This window comes from Egretta garzetta, unplaced genomic scaffold (genome assembly GCF_000687185.1).
Source record: "Egretta garzetta isolate BGI_Z169 unplaced genomic scaffold, ASM68718v1 scaffold581, whole genome shotgun sequence".
In the NCBI taxonomy this organism is placed as follows: domain Eukaryota; kingdom Metazoa; phylum Chordata; class Aves; order Pelecaniformes; family Ardeidae; genus Egretta; species Egretta garzetta.
In genome coordinates this window covers 166,590-189,440 of record NW_009258623.1, presented here as the reverse complement: position 1 = coordinate 189,440, position 22,851 = coordinate 166,590, and the positions used below count along the sequence as shown (strand labels likewise).

General features: G+C 50.6%; 2 protein-coding genes across 4 annotated transcripts in view; both read right to left on the bottom strand.

Annotated features, from left to right (window-relative positions):
* The window catches only part of LOC104134646 (keratin, type II cytoskeletal cochleal), a 70,241-nt gene extending 47,623 nt beyond the window's left edge, over positions 1-22,618 (bottom strand). Inside the window, exons 1-3 of one of the 3 annotated variants that reach the window (XM_035903689.1) lie at positions 22,579-22,618; positions 18,488-18,627; positions 16,882-16,990 (exon numbers count right to left, since the gene is read on the bottom strand). The gene's annotated coding sequence lies outside the window, so the exon portion shown is untranslated. Of the gene's footprint in view, positions 1-16,881; positions 16,991-18,487; positions 18,628-19,133; positions 19,292-19,431; positions 19,453-22,578 lie in introns of those variants that run through there. The other 2 variants (XM_035903690.1, XM_009648225.2) reach the window with 2 other exon arrangements.
* Positions 19,347-22,790, bottom strand: BCDIN3D (BCDIN3 domain containing RNA methyltransferase). Its single transcript, XM_009648236.2, has 2 exons — positions 22,579-22,790; positions 19,347-20,484 (listed from the first exon to the last, which is right to left on the bottom strand). The coding sequence occupies exons 1-2, from the start codon at positions 22,768-22,770 to the stop codon at positions 19,870-19,872; spliced, it is 807 nt and encodes a 268-aa protein (XP_009646531.1). The 5' UTR covers positions 22,771-22,790; the 3' UTR covers positions 19,347-19,869.
* Positions 22,791-22,851: the final 61 nt, after the last annotated feature.

Below are 22,851 nucleotides of genomic sequence, written 5' to 3'. Positions count from 1 at the left end.
GTTCCCAGCTCGGAAGGAGACGGCACTTTAGTGCAGAGCTTCCCCTGGAGGCAGGACCCAGCAGAGCCCTTCAACGAACGCCATTCCAGCCGGAGGAACGCCGCCGCGTTTGTGCGAGGCTGCACGACAGCGAAGGTGGCGAGGCCCAGAAGATGAACGGGAGCCTGGCGTCCTTGCAAGGCAGGGTGGGGCCGAGGCTCCGCAAGCAAGGGGAGGAAAGAAGAACACAGAGCTAGTGTTGCCCAGAGTGAAACCTGAATGGAAAGGGAGGGTTTGGGAGCCCTGAGGGAACTGGAGGAGAGGGTGGTCAGAGATGCGTGCTTGTGGCCAGGCTGGAGAGGACAGGGGCTCAACAGCAGCCCAGTCCTGCAAGAAGAGAATTTCTAGCTGTTTTCCCTCCCTGCCATATGGGGTTTTAGGGTTTGGGGGATTATTTTTCTGCTTCTGAGCTTTCACCACCCAGGGGATTGGGAAAGAGCCCTGAGGCCAGAGCAGGAGACTGGGAAGCCAGACTCCTGGGTTCAATTCACTGTTCTAGGACCGAGGAGAGAGGACCCAACACACGATTTCACTGTCTCAGTCACTTCACTGCTCTGTGCCTCAGTCGCCCCACTGGCAATCGGAAAACGTGTATCAAGCCACATCATACCAGGGCGATGACTTTATGCAGCAGAATAATTCTTGCACTCCACTGATGGGAGCTGACCTATGCCAGAGATAGTCGCATTGCTTTGAGACACCCATGTCTGCCCATGCCCCATCCTTCCCCCTCCACCATCCTACCCCCTTGAGCACTGACTTCATCTGAAGGACCAGCCCCTTTCCTCAGAGCTAATTTCTGTAGCTGTTCTTACACCAGAGACACAGCCAGCCCTAAACCCAGCTGTTAAATTCACTGGGAAAGTTCTGTATCCTTATCCTTTGTCCAATGAAGGGCATCCCACCCCTTGCCCCTTGGAGAAATACCAGGCAGCACCAGCAACTCAGGATCCCAGAATCCCCTTTGGGGTTCTGGGGGGCAGTCCTACAAGGGCAAGGATGCTGAGCCAGCACAGTAATCACACAGCGGCCAACAGATTTAGCTGCTACTAAAGGGATCGGTGGAATAAAGGCAAGCTCATCTGCGTTATCCGATGAGCTACGTCTGTGCAATCCAAAGCTCAGCCATCTCCAGGTAGAACTGTATCAGTTGCAGCTGCAAGAGGCTTCCCAAAGATGATCCCAAACCCTGCCTGGAGCATCTGCCCAAGCATGGGGAAAGGAGACATCAGATGTCCAGGACATGGCCCAGCTGCAAGACAAAACCCAGGGGCAAAACCCAGGGACAGATAAATCTGTGCTGAAAGCAGGGGCCAGAGCTGATTTTAGTGGGGCAGACTCTGGCAGGGAAGATCACCAGGGAAATATTCATGTCTGCACAACAGCAACTGGGCTGGAGTCCAGAAGACAAGCCAGAGCAGAGAGGGAAGCAGCAGGGATCCTCAGCTGCCTTCCAAGCCAGGAGAGTCTGAGCCCCAGACCACATCTAAGGGCACCGCATACCTGAGCCGCTGCCTCCCAGGGTGGGGAGCACCCAAATGTGAGCTCCAGGCTCCCTCTCCTGGGCAGGTGACACCACTGCAAACGCCTCCAAAGAGGAGGCTCAGAGGCTTCCACAAGCCCTGGATCCCATAAGCTGCCACATCCCAAACGCCCCCCAATCCTTCCTTCCAGCAAGCCCAGCCTACCAGGAGAACGGGAAAACAGCTCCCAGGCACTGAGAAAGAAGACACCAAAGCGTGGTCAAGATCTCTCCCTGGATGCTTCAAGAAGGTAGAACAGTGGCTACAAAGGTAGACTGAGACACAGAGGTTTGCCCAGTCCTAAAGCATGTTCCTCACCCACCATAAACTCATGTCCTGGTGGAAATCATGCCTGTAACCCAGCCTGGCCCAGATTTGTTTCACCGCACACAGGCTGAGATCTCATTCCTTCATAGCCCACACGGACTTTCAAATCAGTCTGGGGATCTGCTTGGGGAAGGCAAATCAATTCCCAGAGCTACCGAGAGAGAAACACCTCCCTTGATCAGATCCCACTAGCTCAGGGAATGAACCTGTCACCTTCCCCCTCCTTGCTGTCCGGCTTTGGCGAGTAACACCGAAAGCTCTGGCTGGGGGCTGCAGTCCCACTCTGAAAAAGGCCACGGATCATCTCTAGTCTGCAGAGACACACCACTTTTTTGTCCTTTTTAGGGCCAAATCCTGCAAGAAAACACTAAAAATTACTTTATAAGGAGATGAACCATGTTTTCCTTTGGAAACTCAGCCTTTAGCCCATCTGCCCCCCAGCTGCACATGGGAGCATTTCTGGTTCCTCTCCCACCTCCCCTTTCTGTCCAGATGTAGGGATGCTCCTTTGGGCAGAAGCAGAGAGGGCCAACCAGGCTCCCATTCAAACAGGTCACAGACATGATCTCAGTGCAGACAGCCTGTCTTCTTGTCCTCCCCAGGGCTGAGCAACTGGGCTCAAAGAGACGAGTACCTTTAGACTGGGGAAATCTGGAACAAGCTGAGTTCATGCTCTGTACCGGAGGGGGGGCGGAAAAATCCCTCCACATGTTCCATGTTGTTAAATGTGTGGGAAGCAAGATGGAAATGTGTTCCTGGGGTGGAGAAAGGATGGCCTAGAGCTCTAGAGACTTTCCACTACTACACCTAGTCCTACTGAGTACAACTGCGCTCTTCCAAAAATACCCTCAAGCCCACTCCAATTTCCAACCCAGTTTAATCTGCCCAAGTCCCACTTCACCCACAGCTGCTCCCCCTGGTTCCAGCTCATGTCTGGAGCAACTCCAAGAGACAGGGCACAAGACAGGAGGAGAAAGACAGATCCCTCAGGCTCATCACCCAGGCCTGCCACCTGGCACAGCCGTTTTTCCAGGGATCAAAGCAGCTCACCCCAAGAAGTCAGCCATTGGGAAAAGGAACTCCCCCAGTCTTGGGCAAAGACTAGAGTTTAATTTCCTTTCCCTGCATGATCATGGACAAAACTGTGCTTCAGTTTCTCCTATTTGTTTTTGCCTGCAACCTAAGATGGGATCAAGCTGAGGGGGATGTAATTTAGTTTTCCTAAGCAAATGCTCCAGCCCAGGACAGAGAGCAGGGAGTTTAGCAAGCAGGAAAGAGGCTTAACCATCAGGCAGGCAGTGATTCGTACTGTCCCTACTGGCTATCTGTGCTTGAAGAGATCTCCAGCCCCACCAAGGGACACCCTTGGCTGCCCACCCCATCACCTCCCTGGTTCTGGGGGACACAAACCCAGCCGCACTCACTGGGGGGAACCAGCCTCTTTGCAAACCCCAGAAATCAGCCACACTGGCTGCAAAGCGAACACCGTCATTGTCTCCAGGGCACCTGGAGAAGGGAGGGGAGAGCAGGGAAGGGTGGAGGAAAACACGCCCGACCCCATCAGCCCATCCACACCTCTCCACATGTCCCTTTGCAGGGAGGAGGAGGAGGAGCAGCAGCAGCCGGCACTGGCTTTTTTGACCATATAAGGCCAGGTTTTTCTCTCCGTGGCCAATCCAGGGAGGAATGCAAACACCTGAGCCTTGCCCAGTTTGCCAGGTTTGCCAGGGCCCAGCCTCCCCTGCCCACACCCTGTCTCCACAGCCAGGTGTGCAGAGCTCTACCTGCAGCAGGGGAGGGGAGGCCACCTCCACACCAGGCACAAAACAGGGAGGAGATTCTGCCCTGCATGAATTCATCACTGGGGACAGTGGCCCAGTCGGGGCTTTCCTCTCCTGCACCCCTTCAGACTCCCCAGGGTGGCCAAGCCGAGTTCAGGTTGCTGCAAGGCTGTGTTGCCCCTTCCTTTCAACTATTTCCAGTTATTCACCATCCCAAACACATGAAAAACCTTTTCTTCTTCTTCTTGTCCTGCAGCCATCCCTGTTGCTTAGTTTCCATCTCCACCTGTGCCTGGCTGGCTCGGGGCAGCCCTGGGGTCTCTACCTCCCAGACAGTGCCTGGGAGATGGGCGCCTGCACAGACCTGCTAAGGGAGCTTCACCTCCAAGATGTCCTCAGCCTAGCTTTGGTTTAGGGGAACTGGATCGTGGGGGGACTCCCTGGGTCACGGCTGGGACTCCCAGCAGTACCAAAACCAGTGCATGACAGGGCTGGCTGCCTTCTGGCCCAGTGGCTCCCAGTCCTGGTACCACATCTCACTGCCTCAGCTTAAGGTGAGAGGAGGAAGGAAGGACAAAGTTGGCCTATCACTTGGTGCACGCAGAAAAAAATAGACCCAAGCTTCTCCCAACCAGGAGGGACATAGGAGAGATCCTGAGCTGTCAGCCCAGCCAGGCCCCAGCCCCGCAGTCCCATCTCCAGGCCCCACCGCCCACCTCTGCCGCAGCGATGCACATGCCAACTCTGCCATGACTCCACATGCCAGCGCCCTGACCAAACGAGCCCAAGAATTTCAGAGAAACCAGTGTTCCCTTGTTGTGCTGCCAAGATTCGGTACCCACCTGCCAACAATCCTGGTTAGAGTGGGACAGATTCCAGGAGAGTTGTGTCAGCTCACTGCCCTTGGGCTTAAGGGGTGGGAGTGCCAACAGGTCCCACACCTCCGCCTCCAGGCATGCCAGGGACTCGCACACGCATCGAGGCAGCAGCTGCTGCTCCAACGCACTCCCCACCCAGCCCAAATTCCTGTGTATCCACAAGGCCGTCACAGGCCTGGAGGAAGCCTCACCTGAAAGAAAATGGTGATAAGGTTGGCCATTTGATGTTTGCCCATATTTAATTCTGCACAGCCCTCCAGGAGGACAGAGCCAGTGGGTGGGGGACCAGTGGGTGGGGGAGGGTAATGTTCCATTCCCTGGAAGGCATGAGTCAAAACAGTATTTCCATGCTCCTGCTGACCTGCTCTCCCCTCTAAGCACACACCATTTATGATACAGAGCAACATCGCCCAGTGGCAGTCTCTGGGTGCAAGAAGTGCAAGAAGCAAAGGGGCACTGGGAAAAGCAGCAGCTGTGCCCACAGACAGGGACATAAATGAGACTGTTCCTGCCTGGCAGGAGGGGTGTGTGAATTGGGGCCCACGCTAACCTCTATCAGGTCTCAGCAGAGATGAGGACGTTCCTCTTTTCCAGCATGGAAAGTTCATTGAGGCTTGGAGAGGCCAGCCTGTCCAGAGTGCAGCCATGATGCCAAGGACAGATATCTGTGAGCTAGTGTCCATTTTGCTGAGCAAATAAAGGCAAACGGAAAGAAAGTCAGGTCAAATTACTACTAATGATCAGGACCGAGACTGTGCAGCTCAGATCAGGGTCTGTCTGTACCAGACTCCATATGCTCCAAGCTCAGATGGTCTCTGGACCACCCTACAACCCCACACCCATCATCTTCGCTCTGCACAGACGCTAGCCAAGACGGCTTTCAACCGTGGAGCCTGACAGCACATCATGGCACGAACTGCAGACCTTCACTGGTGGCTTAACCTTGCTAGCACGCGCTGCTAGGATGGAAGACCTGCTCCCTTAGGCCTTTGTGGACATGAGCAACCAGAGCTTGTAACTGGTTCAGGGTTTGTCGTCTACTTGAGAGGTCATGCTGAAGTCTCAGCTCATCTCGGCTAGCTTTAAGCATGGCTACTCCAACACCATGTATCCTTCAACATCCTCACCAGGAACAACCAAGCGTTCCTGACACACACACACACCCTTGGGAAATGGAGATGGTTCGGGCCCAGACCGCCCAGCTACGCTCCCTCCCAGCCTGACGGATCTCTCCAATGCACAAATACACCAGGCAGCCTCCAAACCTGATGAAGCACATCAAGTCGAGATCCATGGAGGGGCCTGGGTGAACTGGGGCAGTGCCTAGCGTGTTGGGCAGGGCAACAGAAAATATTTGAGATTGCAGGTTGGACGAGATGAGTCACACGCAAGGATGGGCAGTCCAGCTGCCGGAGCTGCCTGCTCAACTCTCCACCCCTACCAGCACAGTACCCTGGGAAGTTGCTAACCGTGGGAACTGGGATATCGCAGCAGGCCAAGCGAGTACAAAAACATGGCTGTTGCTGAAAGGAGATTAAAACTGTCCATCTCTGCAAAGCAGTGACTTAGCAAGAGGAGCAAAACCCCAGAGCTCAGCAGGTCTAGGTGCTCGAGATTGGCTGCTCAGCCTGGCAGGATCCCCGTGGCAATCGGCCAGGTATTCATAACATAATGGGAACAGTGCTCACCCATTCCTGCCGGGGCCTGCGTGTGTTTGCGAGATTTCAGAGACACACCCTTCAATTCAAGGCTTTGGGAAAAAAGCTCAGCACCTGGGGAGGAGGGGGAGAAAGAAAAAGAGAAGGAACCACTTCAGAGCTGAGGAATCCCAGCTGTGACTCACCACGGGGCGAGCGGCAGGGGCTCTGACGCAGGAAGCAAACAGGGCTGGGAACACCAGGGAGAGGGTCAGAGCAGGCTGGCTGTAGCCCTTGCAAAGGGATCCTGTGGGGCAAGGAAGCCCTTTCCGTGCAAAGAACCCCTCCACCAGACTCACCCAACGTCCAGCCTCCTCATGCAAAGTGGGGCTGGTGCCATCGCAGCCCAACTTCTGCTCACAGAAACGCGCCTGGCTGTTTTTTAGCATTAGCAAACCTGGCATGCACATTTTCCAGCTCCTTAACACCCATGTGCCCAGCTTTACCTGCCTCTGTGGCACCGAGATCAACATCAGAAGTCCCAAAATCTCCTTTGTCTCCAACATTTCTCAGGCTGGTGATATCCCAGTGCAATACCAAGACCTCCCCTGGCCACCCAACAAACACTGGCCCCTCTGAGCTGCCCCACCAACACACAGAGAGGAAGAAAGTTCACACTTAAAAAAGGGAATATAAAACATTGGGGTTTGGTTTCCAACTCTTCCAGAGCCTTACTGTGTAGCCAAAGTGATCTGTCAGCTCCATTGTGCAGGATAAGTGCAGTAGGGCTGAAAGACACCACTACCAGCACAAGATTGCCGATTTGGAGCCTTTTGTATCGTTTGCAGGGGTTAGAAATACAAGACAAGAGGTAAGGTAACACCAGTTCAGATCCATAGCTGCAGATCCTCTCTAGATTTACACCCAGCAGTCTCACTGACCTCAACAAGGTGTAAATCCAGCATTCCCTTAGCACTTCACTGGATAGAACCCTGTGTAACTTCAGTGAAGTCGGCGATGCTGCACCAGTTTATCCCCCCAGCGTCCGCTCTCCCAGGGGGTGACACTGTTTTAAGTCCCAGCGCCTGAAGTCAGGGCAACATGGAAGGACAGTTGCTCTCCTAGTTCAAACCAAAGCTCTAGCCTACCAAAACCAGAAAACACTCAAAATTGGGACCTCAAAAGACTTACAAACTGGACAAGGGGGAACAACTCCAAATGTCTTTTTCTCTTAAAGCAGTGGACCACAAGGCACTAGAAAAATCCTGAAGTTCATTTAGCCTTGGATTTGCCCAGGGGGAAACCTGAAACTTAACAGTGTGTAACATATTCACCCCTCTTAAGAGCGAGACCTGAGCTAGCATCAGACAAGCCCTTTGCTCCCACAAACAGATTGCTGTACAGCCTCCACGTCAGTGCCTTCTCCAACCTAATTTTGAGTGCACCAAGGTGGCGTGGAGTCTCTGGATGAAACAGAAGGACTCCATCATGCTCCGCTGGCAGCTTCCCGGACGGCCAGCTCATACTCATGGCAACAAACACCTACGGGACATGTTCTGACCTGAGCGCTGAATTCAGTTCTCCCTGGAGGATTCACCCACGTACATATCTGGAGTGTGCTCTGCAGATTATACAACACGCGTTATCTAGGGCAACGACAAGTGGATCCACAGAAAAGCCCCTGACTTTGCAAGGTCCCGGGGGATCCCAGTTGGACCAAGGTAGAGGATTCAGTAGTCGGCAGGATTGAATTTCAGTACAAAATACCTGACTGTATTCCAGAAGTATGAACTTGCACCTTTCTGGAAGCTTCTCAGTCCTTGATGAGACCTTTGGTAGAGTAAGAAGCAACTCAGGGTCACATCTTTGAATTTATAATTGAGTCTTTGACTGCAGCGATGCTCCAGCCCTCTGCACTGGTTAAAAACCCAGCTCGCAACTGGAAACTGCCTCTTGGCTGTGTCTCCTATTCACCACTTGGTTCTGGGAAGGGTCAGCATTTCAACCTCTCCTTCCTACAGTGGGCTGATCCGTTCCAATCCTATTGCCACCCCAATGAGGAAAGACCCTGCATTCTCCACTCAAGCAAAGAAAACAGCCCACAGGAGCCTGGCTGTGCTTGTACATCCAGGTCCTCCAGCTGCACAAGGAAGAGGCAGCATCAGCAAAGAAAGACTTGGGCTGCTCCTGAGCCTCCTAAAACCCTGCTCTCATAGTCCCGATTCAGAGATTAACATTAGGTTTGCACCTGAAGCAGGTACTTGACAGCGCTAAGAGGACAGAGCTGCTGGGACCAGCTTGCAGCTGTACTGAGGATGCCGCTGGCCACAAGCAGCAGAGCTGGCACATCAAGACTAACTTCAGCCTGACTGTTCTCAACACCACACCATCACCTTGCTCCAGATTTATGCTGCTAAGAGCAAGCATTGGCACCTGCCCCTTCTCTGCCAGCTTAAACCTAAGCAGAATAAGCAAAATTTCAGTGCACATTGGCTAGAGCAGCATAGTGGGACCAGACTGCTTGTGGATTTTATGGGAGGTGGACTGAGCCCCTTCCAGAGTTACTTTTGTGCCAATTTCTCTGCAATTTACTGAGAAGCCTGAGCTTTTTGCAAACCATCCCAGCCATGCAAGGAATGGGGTGGGGATGTTTTGACATGGAGTCTTGGATCCCTTACAGATCCCACCCAGCTCCCTCCACGCTCACCTTTTAATGCTATCTATGTGCTCTTGTTTCTCAGTAACATCCAGCAGAGAGCAATTCAGATAGCGCAGTTTAAGAGAAAACAGACTGCAGGGAGCAAACACTGCACAGACCAGAGTGAATACGCACGGCTGTCAGGCCCAGGCACAATCTGTGCATGTGAACGCGGCATCTGAGGCTACACCTGCATCGGTGTGTGCACAAACACATCGACGTGCGCAGATGTGTGCGGAAGCACCTCTGAACGCCGCTGCTTGTCTGCATGGGCTGTGAAGCTCAACTCTGAGCAATGCCACCACGTAACTGGAAATCTGAGGAGAGACTCGGCCTGGCAGCAAGAAAAGGGGAATGCTCAGGGCAGGTCCTGGCTGTTGGTTGGAGATGAAGGAGGGGCAGGAAGGCCCCTAATTAGCTGGAGTGAATTTCCTTCAGCAGCATCAAATACCCTTTGCACCTCCAGCTGCTAAGCAGAAGGGACAAAAGCATTCCTCCCTCACCAAAAAAACCCCTAACAAGTACAGAATTCGTGCTGCCTAACCAGATGTCTTTAGCATTAGATTCACGATAGGTTAGGCTAACCCTGTGTTCTAAAGCAGATCCTCATCTTCACATGGTAGCTCAGCTCCAATTCACATTGCTCCCCTCATTTTCTTCATTTCACGTTTGCTGCAGGTGAGGTTGGAATCAAGGCTGACAGCATTCCCTTATTCTTCAGTTAAATCCTACCCCATAAGAAAAAATTCAAATTCTTTCTACATTTTCACAACAAACAACTGCTTCTTGCAAGCAGAACAGACACATCTAGTGCATATATACATGTCAGTGTTTATCATCTAAGAAGCCTTCCAGAATCACATTTGTTTAGTCTGCAGTGAGATACAAATCCAGTTTCAGAAGTGGATCTACATTTCACAACTGGCCTTTATTCCAGCCTTCCACCGGAATCCAAAAACCTGCAATATTCAGCGGGTCTTCAGATCCGGAGCTCACTGTTTGACCCACGAACCTTGCATTGATACAACCCCCGGTGAAGACGTCCGAAGCAGCCCTACAAAGCGGCGCTCCTTTCAGTTCTCAGACACTTGGCGAGAGCTTTCCTGAATTCACAGGAATGTATTAGAGTCAGTAACAGTGGCCAATTGCACTCCATGAACCACGCCAGGGAAGGACAGAAAGGCCAGGAGTGACTTTGGTACTCCCAAAAGGGCAACAACAGATTTAGCTAAGTATGCTGGGGTAGAAGCAGCCTCCCAGTACACACATTCGTGTCTCCCAGTCCATGCAAATACTGCTCTGAAGTTAGGAGAGCGATCGGGGCAGGCAGACGGCCCTTGGGCTGGGGAAGCTGAGGAGATGCAGCCAGCTCAGGCTTCTTTTTCCACCTGGCTGGGAAAGAAGAATTCAGAGGCTGGGCCGCCCAGCCCCAGAGGGCTTTGTCAGCATTGTTTGCAGCAGGGAGCAGGCTGTCGGCCCCGCCTGGCGCTTCCCTTTGTGCATTTGCTGAGCTCTGATCTTACGGCGTCCATTGCCGTGGGGAGGGAACTGTTTGCAACCAGGGCAGACGGCTCCAACCTACTTTCGCTGGGTTTTGCGCAGAAGGCAAATCTTGCAGGCTTCAAAGCTTCCACATCAGCAAATTGTCTGACGAGTGCCTTCCCTGACGGCTTGTCAAAGAAATGCCAACGTAAGGGAAGTGTGGGGGGGTGTTCTGTCATATGTGGAGGTGCCCAACTTCTGCATTACATTCAGGAACAGCTCACCTACCACGCTTTTCCTTTCCCCCAGCCCCTCAGGCCCAGACCAACCTGCTCTTTGCCATCTTCACTGCCCCCCATTCCTGTTTTGCCATCATGCAACCACAGGGCAGGTGCTGCTGCCCCACAGCAGGTGCACATGCAAAGCAGTTCCTGTGACGGGGGGGAAATTGGCCCTTCTCCCATCTTATCACACAACCTATTTGTATTTCTGTTACGTGATATCCATAGACATATCACCGAGAGGGGAACCAGAGTGAGCCGCTCTCCATGACCTCTCTCCAAGACATCCAACGGCCCCTTTGCGCTTCTCTGTTCTTTAAGAGTCCAAGTCTTTAAGACCACCCTTCGACAATATTACACAAGGCGCTGCAATAGCAACTGAGGGACTCAGTGGGCTCACCTGCCCTGGACCCTGAAATGAGAGCAGGGAGTTGAAAGGAACCAGGTTCTGCATCAAGCAGTTGCTCCAGTGATGACAACTGTCATAGTCATCGATGTACTTCTACGGGGAACATTAGGCCCTCTGGAAACCTCCCTTCTTGGTACGTGCCTCCTCTCCTCAAAGTCTCTATGTACACACCCGCACACACAACATTATCAGGTTTACTAGTCACTTTAGGAGCATTTACACACTCAATAAAGCATTCTTTTGCCTTGCAGTTGTGCCAGCTCTTTGTAAATCCTTAATACTCTTCCTTTTGAACCTGGAAGAGAACCAGGCCACCTCTACAACACTGTTTGCTGTGGTTTATAGCTTACAACTTTTTAAAAAGACTTTCCTCCCTCGCCCCTAAACCCCTACCCTTCTGAGTCATGCTCTGCACAATGCCTGAAGTCAGCATTTCACACAAACCAGCTGGAGCTGGTCTTTGGAAAAAACGCAGACACATACATACAGAGCAGGGAACAGCTACCAGCCAGGACCTGCAGCCTTGGCAAAGAGCAGAGCGAATTTGCTGGTGACAGCACCAGCTAGAAACGCAGATCAAGAGAGAACACGGAGAAGCAGAGCAGCTCCACTCTCCACCTCCCCCAAAGGCAAAGATCAGTGTTTGGGACACTAAATAGTCACCTGGGAAACCTGCACCAGGGGAGAGAAAGGCCTAGCACAGGCCTGCTTTTTCCTTTGCATTACTCTATTCTTCAACTTACGGCTCAGCTAAATGCATTCTTTGACCTTGGGAATCCCCCCCCCCAAATCAGTTTTGCACTGATGTTATTCCAGGTCAGATGAGATTCCTACTTTCAACATTGATAGTACAGTCCTCAAGAGAAAAGACCTCATAAATACAAAGGCCAGGAGGTACCCCAGGAATATCTATTTTGATTCCCAAGTCTCATCCACATTTACTCTCCTTTCCTTCCTCTCCAAAGCACCTACAAGGCTCACCACTCCTGGGAGGTCCCTTTCAGGGAACAGGCTGCCCAGGGGGGCTGTGGAGTCTCCTTCTCTGGAGATCTTCAACCCCCGCCTGGACGCTGTCCTGTGCCCCCTGCTCTGGGTGAGCCTGCTTGGGCAGGGGGGTGGCACTGGGTGAGCTCCCGAGGGCCCTGCCAACCCCGGCCATGCTGGGATTCTGGGATTCACTGAGCCATAGCCTTTCAGACAGTATCTTTTCCACTCAAGACTGAATACTTCATTACACATTCCCATGCTCTCAGCTTCAACACCTCTGCTCTCTTCTGGCTTTTCCATCAATGCAATGCTTGCCCTGAGTGCTGTACAAGATGTCACGGAAGCAGCCACACCATTTTGGAAAGTCCCACAGGTTGGTTGAGGCAAAGCAAAGAAGGTGCTTTCACAGTTCACCGTGGCTGCCCCGATCCAAGGACAAGGTTGTCCAGAGAGGGGATCTGCAGTGGACTCAGAAATGATCCGGAGCAAAGCAAATGGAGTTCTCTTCTCAGGCATTTGTCCTGAGTGACAACCATGGGTATTTTGAGGAAAAGACTCAGCAGCACCTGCTTAAGTAATGGTTAAGATGGGGAGTTAAAACTCAACCTGAGTCAGTCAGGAATGCACTGCAGGTCCTGCTCTAGGGGCTGGAGGACAATAAATAATTCAGCAACTGCCCTACTTAGCCATCCCGGACAACAGGAGTCAGCGCTGGTCAGGCCAGGAATGTCCAGACAGGGAATGCAGCCGTTACTCCAGCAAATCAGTCCCCGGCGTTCCAAGAGCCCTGGATAATAGCCACGACACGCATTCCTGAAAAGTCCTCACAACTTTCAAATACTGCCCTGCTAACTCGCTTGCCTCCATGCATCGGCAGCAATGAGGTCTAATCCCTGATGTCATGACAGAGGAGACCTCCTGCCCTGGTACCATCAAGGCACTTCAGCTGCAGAAGGGGATCGATGCTCTCCAGGTGGAGATTGACACCAGGGCCCGCATTGGGCACCTCGCATCCAGCTCCCCTGCGCCCTTTTATGTTCATGCTGTGTCACCTGCTCTGACGGGACATGAAGATGCTGGCTGTATTTAAAACCTGGGCTCTCCTGCACGCTTTCTTCACAAAGGGTAAGGGAATTTTCCCCCGACATGCAAGCGAGGATCTCTTCCCTCACCCTAGCCACTTCACAGTCAAGCTTTTCCCACCACCATCTCACACGCTTCAAACAGTGATCTTCTAGGAGGTAATTGAGATTAAAGGGACAGGGAGAAGGAGATGAGCAGACTCAAGGGCCAGCCAGGAGAGGAGCCGCCCTGCTTACTTCCTTTTGATCTCCGCAGAGAACACCACGGAGCTGCCCTTCTCTTTTGATGTGTCACCCTGCAGCTTGTTCTCTCGCAGGAGAACAGGCCTGTTGCAGCATGACTGCTCCTGGATTTCAGCTGCTGGGGTAACAAAGCTGCATTTCAGCAGCTTCTATGCATTTCACAGACTTCAGAGTCTCTGGGTTGACCCCCCGCATGGAGGGGAATGAAGAAGGCCAAGGAGGGACACCACCCTCAGACTCAGCTCTAACTAAATCCTTGTCACTCACATGGAAGACACATAAATTTCTAGTGCAACAATAAAACAGAATTAATTATTACGGAATCATGAAGCACTCCACACCAGGAAACAGAACAGAGGATCTGCAGTGCCATACCTAATCTGCAGCCCACCATACATGACTCAGATGAAGAGGGTTTTAATCAATTACAAAGGCACTTACCTAAAGTGCATTCTGCTGTGGAAACACAAGTAAGATCTCTCCTTACAATCCCTGCTTCACAGCAAGGTCCCCACCCTATGGTGAAGGAGTTCAGAAAGCTCTACCACTCTGAAAACATTATCACTCAAAATAAAACCAGCTCAGAGTCAAGCCGCTCTGTGAAGGATCCAAGGATGGAGCAGTTTTGTTGCAAGTCAAGATAAAAATCCAGGCAGCTGATAATAAGCATTTTATAAGCCTGATCTACAGCTGAATGAACCCTGATTGTCTGGTCATAACAGATCAGGTCTGCATAGCATTTGTATTCACTCAAGAGCTTATCACACCCGCTGTCGGGTTATGCTTCCCAATGAAATAAAGAATGCAAGATCACAGGTCCAAGGAAAGGAGCAGCTCGCCCAGGTTCTGCAGCCAGCTGGTGACAAGCCCAAGAAAGGAACCCATACTTCCCAACCCTGACTGAAGGTCTTTTAGACTTGAGCACCTTCAGTTCTTGTCAGAGCATTATCAGCACATCCCGACCCCAGATCATGACCCCAAGCTGCCTTCTTTCAAGACCCCTTCAGAGTCCAAACCTAGCGGGTGACCCAGCTCTAAGGTAACAAGGACCCTCCCACATAATTAAATCCAAGAAACTCAAGCTTGAGCTGGTAAGAGAATTGGTGGCAAGGCTTCTGCCCGTAATGCTCCAAGGGATTTTTGTGCAAAGGCCTGTGGGAAACCAAACCTCCTGTCCATGTTAACACAAATGAATCTAATGAGAAAACTGAGGTGCCTGCAATAAATCCCTGAAGACTGAAGAAGGAGCCCAATGGCAGGGCAAACTCCTCACACACCTCTTATCTACCCATCAGCTTCTCCACTAGATCCAGAGAGACTGTACATAAGCCTGGGAGACTCAAAGAGACCATTCTCACAAAGGCATCAAACTTAAGCGTACATGGCTAAGCCTCATCCATTTCCATAACAAACAGGGCACAAGGAAGCAAACAGCTAATCTTTTTGATCCCCCCTGATCTCCCCAGCTCTCCTCATTTGCAACAAGGCCAACCAGGGCCTTCAGCACATGTCCAGAGTGAACCTCAGGCTCACACCTTGGTGTTGTGGTTGCTTTTCCCACCAAGCCCCCCCCATCTCTGCCAAAAGGATTCTGTTTCCTCACACCACCAGCTCATCTAACAAATCAAAACTTTGCAAGAGAACTGGCTCACACCTGGTAGAGACAAGACATCATGTGTTTGGTTTGTGGCCGTTCTTTTCTCAGGTGTCCACACCGCCAGAAAGAGATGCCCATACTGCCACGGGTTGACATCTCTCACTTTTCCCCTTTAATTCACGGGCAGCAAAGTGCCAGGAAGAGAGCAAGAATGAACTTGCTCTCAGCTGAGCAAAGGAAATCCGAAAATCTGTGGCTTCTGCCATACTAGCTTGTAGAGACAAGTTGCTGGGTTCCCAGCTAGAGGAAGCTGCTTATGGGAGCAGACATGTTGCTGCCAACTCTCGGTTCCTAAACTCGATACCTCCACTCTTGGGCTGGTCACACATTCTGGAAAAAGTTGAACTAAACCATTTTCAAACCATGTCACCGTTTAGAAATGCTGATGAACAGCGTCTGCAAGGCTGTCAGTACATATGCGCGTAAGAAGGGAAGCAGACAGCAGGGAGATAGGTGCTTACAACAGTCATTTGCTCCGGCAGCTGTCAGCATTAAAATTGCTCCTGTTGCACCATATTTACGCACTCCACTTTTCCTCACTGAGTGCATCTCTTGTACTCATCCAGCACAAGAACCTAGGAAGCAGCGAACTGTCTCTTAGCATGAGCAAGAGTTAAAGTTAAGAAAAATAAAAAAAATAATAAAAAAGGACCTCTCATTGACTCCATCTAAACCTTACTTCCCACAAAGGCTGGAAGCAACTGCATAACCATCCGGAAACTGGAACCCTCCAAGTTCTCAGCCCCAACTTTGATGCTAGCTTATGGACAACTAGGTGCATCACCTCTTCTGCCTAGATTTTTCCATCCAAGGAAGGGGGATAATTAGCTACGACTTGCTACACAGCAGTGGCATGAGACTTAATTAGTCAGAACACTTTGAAGGTATGGTACCTAATTAATATCTGAAGTGGCTGCAGTGATTATTATGAACAATGGCATAGCTCATAGTTGATGATACAGCTCAGCTCATCACTATTTTTCATTCTCAAAAGTGCTGTGCAAACATACAACCAACATTCCACATCAGAAATCTCCAGTGGTGGGTGGTTATCAAGCTCATTTCATGGATGGAAAAACTGAGGCAAGGTCTGATGGAGCCCAGCAACAATCACAAACCACACAGCATGGGAACTCCTCGCTTGCTGCCAGGATGGAACAGGGCAGCAGTTTGACAGTCCCGTCACAGTGCCCGGTAATATTTTGGGTCTGTTTGGAAATGCTCAGCTATACATGCTCTGTGCGGGTGTTGAATTTGGCAGGCTCCTGTAAGGCAGGCAACCCTAGGGTTGGAGCTTTAAGGGTAGGAAAGAAGCAGGATCTCTTAACCAACCCTCCAAAGCACAGGCACACACATGCACAAATAACGTGACACACAATGAGCGAGCCAGGACAGCTACAGGACCTACACATTAGCACAGCCCGATGCCATATGCTCCCAGCTTAGAGGGAGGGCTGTGCTCCCTCTACATACGCAGGGAAGTTGCGTCTCCCTCATTTTAGCAATAGTGACCACCACCAGGTTGGCCCCGTCCTTGCATCATGGAGGAGATGAGCAAGCAGTACCTTCAGCACAGAGGCCTCTGCGCCTTCCCTTAACCCAGGCATCCCGAGCTCTACAAGGGTAACCACCCCCAGGACTCACATAGGCAAGGGGCATCTCCATTTCACCAGCTGTACGATAAGCAATTACCCACCAACAAAGTGCTCTCAGCGATAGAAAGCAGAAGTGTTGGTTTTAACCCTCATCTTTACTTTCCTTCTGCCCTGCCTTCAGGAGACCTGGGAATACATTTTAGCCACATTGCAAAATGCAGAGAGTCTATATAAAAAATAAAAAACTTCTCCAGAGCCTTACACAAGCACTGCAGTTGAGATCCATAGGCTTTCTTCTACCGCTCTGTCATGGAGCTGGGTTCCCACCTGTCTCAGCTCCCGACAGCTTCCTGGAGAGCACAAGCAGCAAGCTGAAAGGAAAAAAAAAAAAAAAAAGGTTTTTTTTTTTTTCCTCCTATCTGCTAAAGGATTGACTCCATTTTGAGCTCCTTAGTATCCCAAGAACTACAGAGAGATTTGTGTTGACGTTATTTTGAGCTGTATTTGTGGCAATATCCAAAGGAAGAGAAACAAAACACACTGCTGTGCCAAAGCTAAACAGAGCTAGTTTTGGAGCTCAGCCATTTCTGAGACAGTGGGACATTATTGATATTAGCAATTCAATAGTACAGACTTGAGAAACAGGTAAGAAGTCATCATACTGTTATATACATACTGGGCTGGTTTGCAGGTCTGTACACGGCCAGCACATAAAGGCTGGAAAGAAGACGAAAAAAAAAGAAAAACAAAACCAAACAACCCACAATCTTTCAAGAAGCTGCAGCCCAAAAAGATCCCCCAGGCAGATACTGAGCTATCCCTCAGTGCATAGGAACATAAAACAGGATCTCTTTGAAGGGGGAGGTCATTCTAGATGGGTGCAGGGGACATCTCCTGTGTGTAACTCTTTGGGTTGTCCACCTTCCTATCAACTCTTCATAAAATTTTTCACAGGCAAGTGTGTAAATCCCCAGAGGAAAATGAAAGGCAAGAAACCCTGTTCACCTCTTTAAACTTGAGCACTGAACAGATAAGCCATGGTCTATTTTATAAATATTTCAAAGCTCAAAGAAAACAGCAACTAATACTGCCACAACCCAACAGAAACATCCCAAGGGGCAAGGCTGTAGGTTGCACGATACTTCAGTGCCACCAGCTGCCAACAAAGGAAACAGCAACCTAGCAGAATGAAAGGGGAGGCTGAGCTGCCTGCTAGCGCTGGGTAACACCCCTCGAGTCAGTGGAGCTTACCCATAGATTACAACGAATGTCAGATGAGATGCTTAATTACCAAAGTGATTAATGTTATATATTAATAAGCTGCGAGAGAGATCAGGCACTTGGGTGAACCCTCAAGAAAATACATGACAAATTGGTTCTCCCTCTGCTCCCACAGGGATAGTAAAACCAGCCCAGACCCAAAAGTCATCTTTAAGAAAATTAACAAGCCCACCACCAGGGAAGGCACATCTGCTTGCAGCTGAGAAGGCAGAGCTGCTCTCAGGACTCCTGCTGCGAGTCCTAAATATTTTCTACGTAGCAGAACACTGTGGAAGTTGCATTTATGTGAAGAGCCTCAAAGCCTTTCTGTGACCTTACTCAGCCCCTTTAAACACATGTACGTACACACACACTTTTTTTCACGAGTTACCCATGGATCCCAGCAGCTTTGCATCCAGAAGGCTGTAGCCGGCCAGCCAGAACACTCTCACACTTCACTCTTTCATCTGAGCTCACCGAGGAGGGAAGTCAATGCTTTCTTCATTTTGTTTTTTCCCTCCTCCACTGTCACTGCATGAGTAAATAACAAGGAAGTCCCAGTAAGGACATAAAGTAAAATTTCTCTCTGCTCCTGCATGCAGGCTCACCTGGGCACAAGAACTGTTGGACAAGAGCACCTCCTGGAGGAGACGTCCTCCTCTTCCTCTAGTGCCAAGCTTTTGTGTCGCAACGCTTACGGCACATACCTGGGCTCCCCTCTCACTTTGCAGTAAGGAAGCAGCGGAACCTAGAAATTTGTAAGAGCCGTCAGTTATCTGTTCCTGTGTGTCACAGTCTGTTCAAGTGAGGTTTTTAATCTGTTTAGACAATACTGTAGAAGTGTGACTCCTACTTACTATCAAAGCTAACAAAACCACTATGTTTGAACTAAAGCTAGTAAGGATATTAAAACAAGAAAAATGAAGTTAAAATAAGACATTTTGCTCAAGTTCTCTTTCTTCCTAGATTTTACTGAAAAAAAACCAACAAACCAAACAACCCAGTGAAAGTTGTAATACTTTAACCTTAGCCAAACACAGCTTCAAGCTTACCGAATCTCACTTGAGCCTGTAAATACAACGAAATTATAAACTCAGTTACCTGGGACTGCTCAGGTGTTAAAAACAATGTGAACATAAAGAAAGATTAAAAAACCCAACGCAGTATTGACGATAAAATTAAGTTATTTTTATTCCAAGGATATTATTACAAAAAGCACTCACTATTCCACACGTAAACGAATATGTGCCCTACCATAGAAATCACTCCCTCCACAGAAAGATCACACCACTGTCAACCTCCAAAGCACACTCCAGGCAAGCCCCATCTGCAAAGGTGCATTGGTCACGGCCTGACCAGTATCACAGAATGGTTTGGGTTGGAAGGGACCTTTAAAGCTCATCCAGTCCAACCCCCCTGCAAGGAGCAGGGACGTCTTCAACCAGATCAGGTTGCTCAGAGCCCCATCCAACCCGGCCTTGAACGTTTCCAGGGATGAGGCATCCACCACCTCTCTGGGCAACCTGTTGATCTCTGCCACGATCCAACTCACTTGTTCATAGCTGGTAAACCAGGCTATGTTTTCCAAGAGCATTTTATACAGAAAGCATGACAACAAGCAGAACAGTGCATCGCACGGATCAACAGCAATATCCCATCTCCTTGAAAAGCTCCAAGGACAAAAAAAGGCATGTATTCTCTTCTTCCAGGGAATATTCTTGACACAGGTAGAAAGCACATACGTAGCAACTTTCATTTCAAGAACACTTTCTAGGAACAGCAATCGCAGAACCCACAAGGTAGGTTAAAACTGCCACTGCAGTTTGCAGATGGGAAGAAAAAAAAACCACACAGACATTACTTGCCTCAAACTCCCTAGGGAGGTCAAGGTCTGGTCCCAGTAGGGATTTAGGAATTCCTAGATCTGACTCTGTAAACAGCAAGCACCTCCTTGCCCATAAGTTCATGAATGTGAGAGGCCATTTGTCAGTCACTGCTCTTGTTCTGAAGACTCCCTGCCCTCGTGATTTGAGCCATTTGATTTAAAAAGCAAAAGACTTCTGTCCCAGCTGGTGCTCCCAAAGCAACACACCAGCTCCATGGCACAATCCTTCGTTAAGATCTGGGTTATCCTTTCTGCCATATCCCCATTGATAGCAAGAGATCGGAAGTGATCAAAGTCATTCCTGCCCAGCTTCCGCAGGCGGCGTGCAGCTGCCCTGTAGCATTTCCATGGCTGAGGTTCGATCAGCAGGTACTTGCACAGAGAGGAGAGGAAGGACAGGAACTCCATCAGGCCACTGTCCCCATGATTCAAGTGGATCCACATGGTCACAGACATGCAAAAACCGATGTCAAAGGTGGAACGGCCAAAACGGCCCAGGTAGGAGCTCAGGAATGGTTCCCTGGCACTAGAGTCCATGATGTCCAGGTTGGCAAAGGATATGGAGGCAGGAAAGGGGCTGCACTGCTGAGCTCTCTTAATCAACACCGGATCAATGTCACAGCACAGAAGGTTCAGATCCTTTCCAGCTGCAGGCTGGTCCAGGCTGCCTTTGCTCTCCTGAAGCCCAAGGAGATGCCTGTACAGAGCCACACTTAGCTCCTGCAGAAAGGAAAACAACAGGGGGTTCATGGGGCCTGTGCTGCTTCGTTAACACCTCACCAAGCACATTGGATCCCACTCTCAGCAGCAAGGTACAAGTGCCAACTCACGAGCTTTCTCTCAATGAAGTTCAGAACAATAAGCTCACCAACAATCTTCCTTTTTGTAGCACAAAGCATCACAGTAGCCCTGACTACTGGAAAGTGAACCAGAGACTGGAACTAAACCCATATCACCCCGCACTCGGGGTTTTGCTCCAAAAACTATGGGGAAGATGAGTTTTAGTAACAGGAATCTTGCTGGATATCCCCATCCAACGTGGGGATGAAGGCTTCACTGGCTTCCCTAGTGAGCCTCAGAGTTCCCTAGTGACACTTAGAGCTATTTATAATGCCTAATTTAGAGTAATAAATTTCTTCTGCTGCTGCTAAAGTAAGAGACATTCCCTGACTATTAGATTGCAGCATAAGATTGTTAACACGAGAGCTTTCCTTCAAATTTCCTTTCACAGAGTGTACCACTAAGTGGGAAGAGTATTAATCTTTCATTAAAGGAGATCCGATGAAGTTCCTGAATGCCATGGGCAGTGAGCGCATCACCCACACAAGCAAGCAGAGAGTGTCCTCTAGTGGTGGAAGTCTCTGCATCGCAAAAGAACTGGACTGAGAACATTTTTACCTGACCTGTTCTACAAGTTCACCTGAAATAGGATCTAGAATTGTCCTTCAGAGAATGCCTTAGGCAGCCTTTCAAACCTCCTGGCAGGGGGCTGGGGGAAGAGAAGCCATGGTAACAGCAGTACTCTTGTCCCCAGCCAGAATGCAATTTCATTCTGAATGAGTAATTATTCCTAAGTTAATGCATCGATATAGTTTCCATCTGGAAAATAAAACAAATCTTCACACATAGTTAAATTAAACATTGCACCAGTATGCATCAGAGATGCACAGATACTTCTGAATTACAACACAGCAAAGCTGCACGCTGAGGAAAAGCCATGAGAAAAAAGCAGAACTAGGTAAAGAAAGAGAATGAACTTTCAAAACGGGAAATTCTACAAGATTCACCAGCTCTGTCACAAGATCCTCAAGAGCACATGACCAGGATTTTAGTTTCAAGTTCTGCCTCATGGATAAATGATGTGATACTACACAATACACGACACATTATGGTTTCTAGCTTCAGGCTCGTCCAGTTCCCCTGCTCTTAGGGCAGTCCTATAGTGGCTCTCCTGTGCTCGGGACATGCAGCAACCCAGGGCACTGCAGACTTAGGCCTCAGTGGGAAAGAGGACAGACCCACCAACACAGCCTCCTAAACCAACTCGCAGCAACACAACCAGCTCCACCCCACCCCTGCTTTCACCCCAACCTTCATCTTCCTCCCACAGGAGACCTGCAGAAGGGCCTTCCCACACACCAGTGATCTCCTGACTCCCACCAGTCTCATGATGCACCCAACTCCTGCTTTCCCACTGGGCCTTTTACACAGGCTCATCCCTGCCTCAGGCTGCTACCCCCACCCCAGATATTCCAGGCTGTTTCATTCCTCCCCAGCCCCCCAGATCAGTGCTCCCCCCAGCCTTCCCTGCTGCTCCCCAAGACTCCAGGCCACTGCCCCCACCCAGTTTTCCCAGTCTGCCCCATTCTTCCCCAACATCCCACCGGGTCGCTGCCTGCCCCAGCCTCCCCACTCTGCCCCAATGCCCCCAACACTCCACACCAGTGCTCCCCCAACTTTCCAATCTGTCTCAGTCTGCCCCACCACCCTGGTCCAGTGCCTCATCCCCAGTCTTTTCTGCATGCTGGATTGTCCCCCAAAAGGCCAGACAAGTGCCTCCCCAGTGTGCCCCACTGCCCCCCAGACCCATGCTGGGGAACCCGTCTTTCTCACAGCCTACCAAAACCCCAGACCAGCACTTCCCCTCAATCTTTCCCACAGCGCCCCAGTACTCAGATCAGTGTCTCCCCACAAGTCTTTCCAGTCTTCCCCACAGCCCAGACCACCATCCCAGCGCTTCCCCTCACCCCAGGAACCCCCAACCCTGCTGCCCCGCGGCCTACCCCTCCCGCTGCCCCCCAGGCGCCCTCTTACCCCCGAGTTGCACCCCACATCGAGCCCCAGCAGCGGACGGGGCGCCGCGGGGAACAGGCTCTGCAAGAGCTCCCCAGGAAGGAGGCTGACTCGCTCCTCGGGCGGGTGGAAGCGGGAATAATTAGGGAAGTTGCCGTAGGGAGCAGCGCCAGGCTCCAAGGCGGGAAACCCCTCACTCATGGGCGCCGCCATTTTCCTCTCTGGCCCGCGCGGGCCGGGCGGGGGACGGGCAGGAGCAGAAGCGTTCCGGGGGAAGAAAGGTTCCGGGGGGGA

Excerpts from the sequence above, each read along its gene's own strand:
- BCDIN3D (XM_009648236.2), bottom strand. The coding sequence starts at position 22,770 with ATGGCGGCGCCCATGAGTGAGGGGTTTCCCGCCTTGGAGCCTGGCGCT. Across the intron at positions 20,485-22,578 it reads ATGTGGGGTGCAACTCGGGG|GAGCTAAGTGTGGCTCTGTA; the intron begins GTAAGAGGGCGC and ends TCCTTTCTGCAG.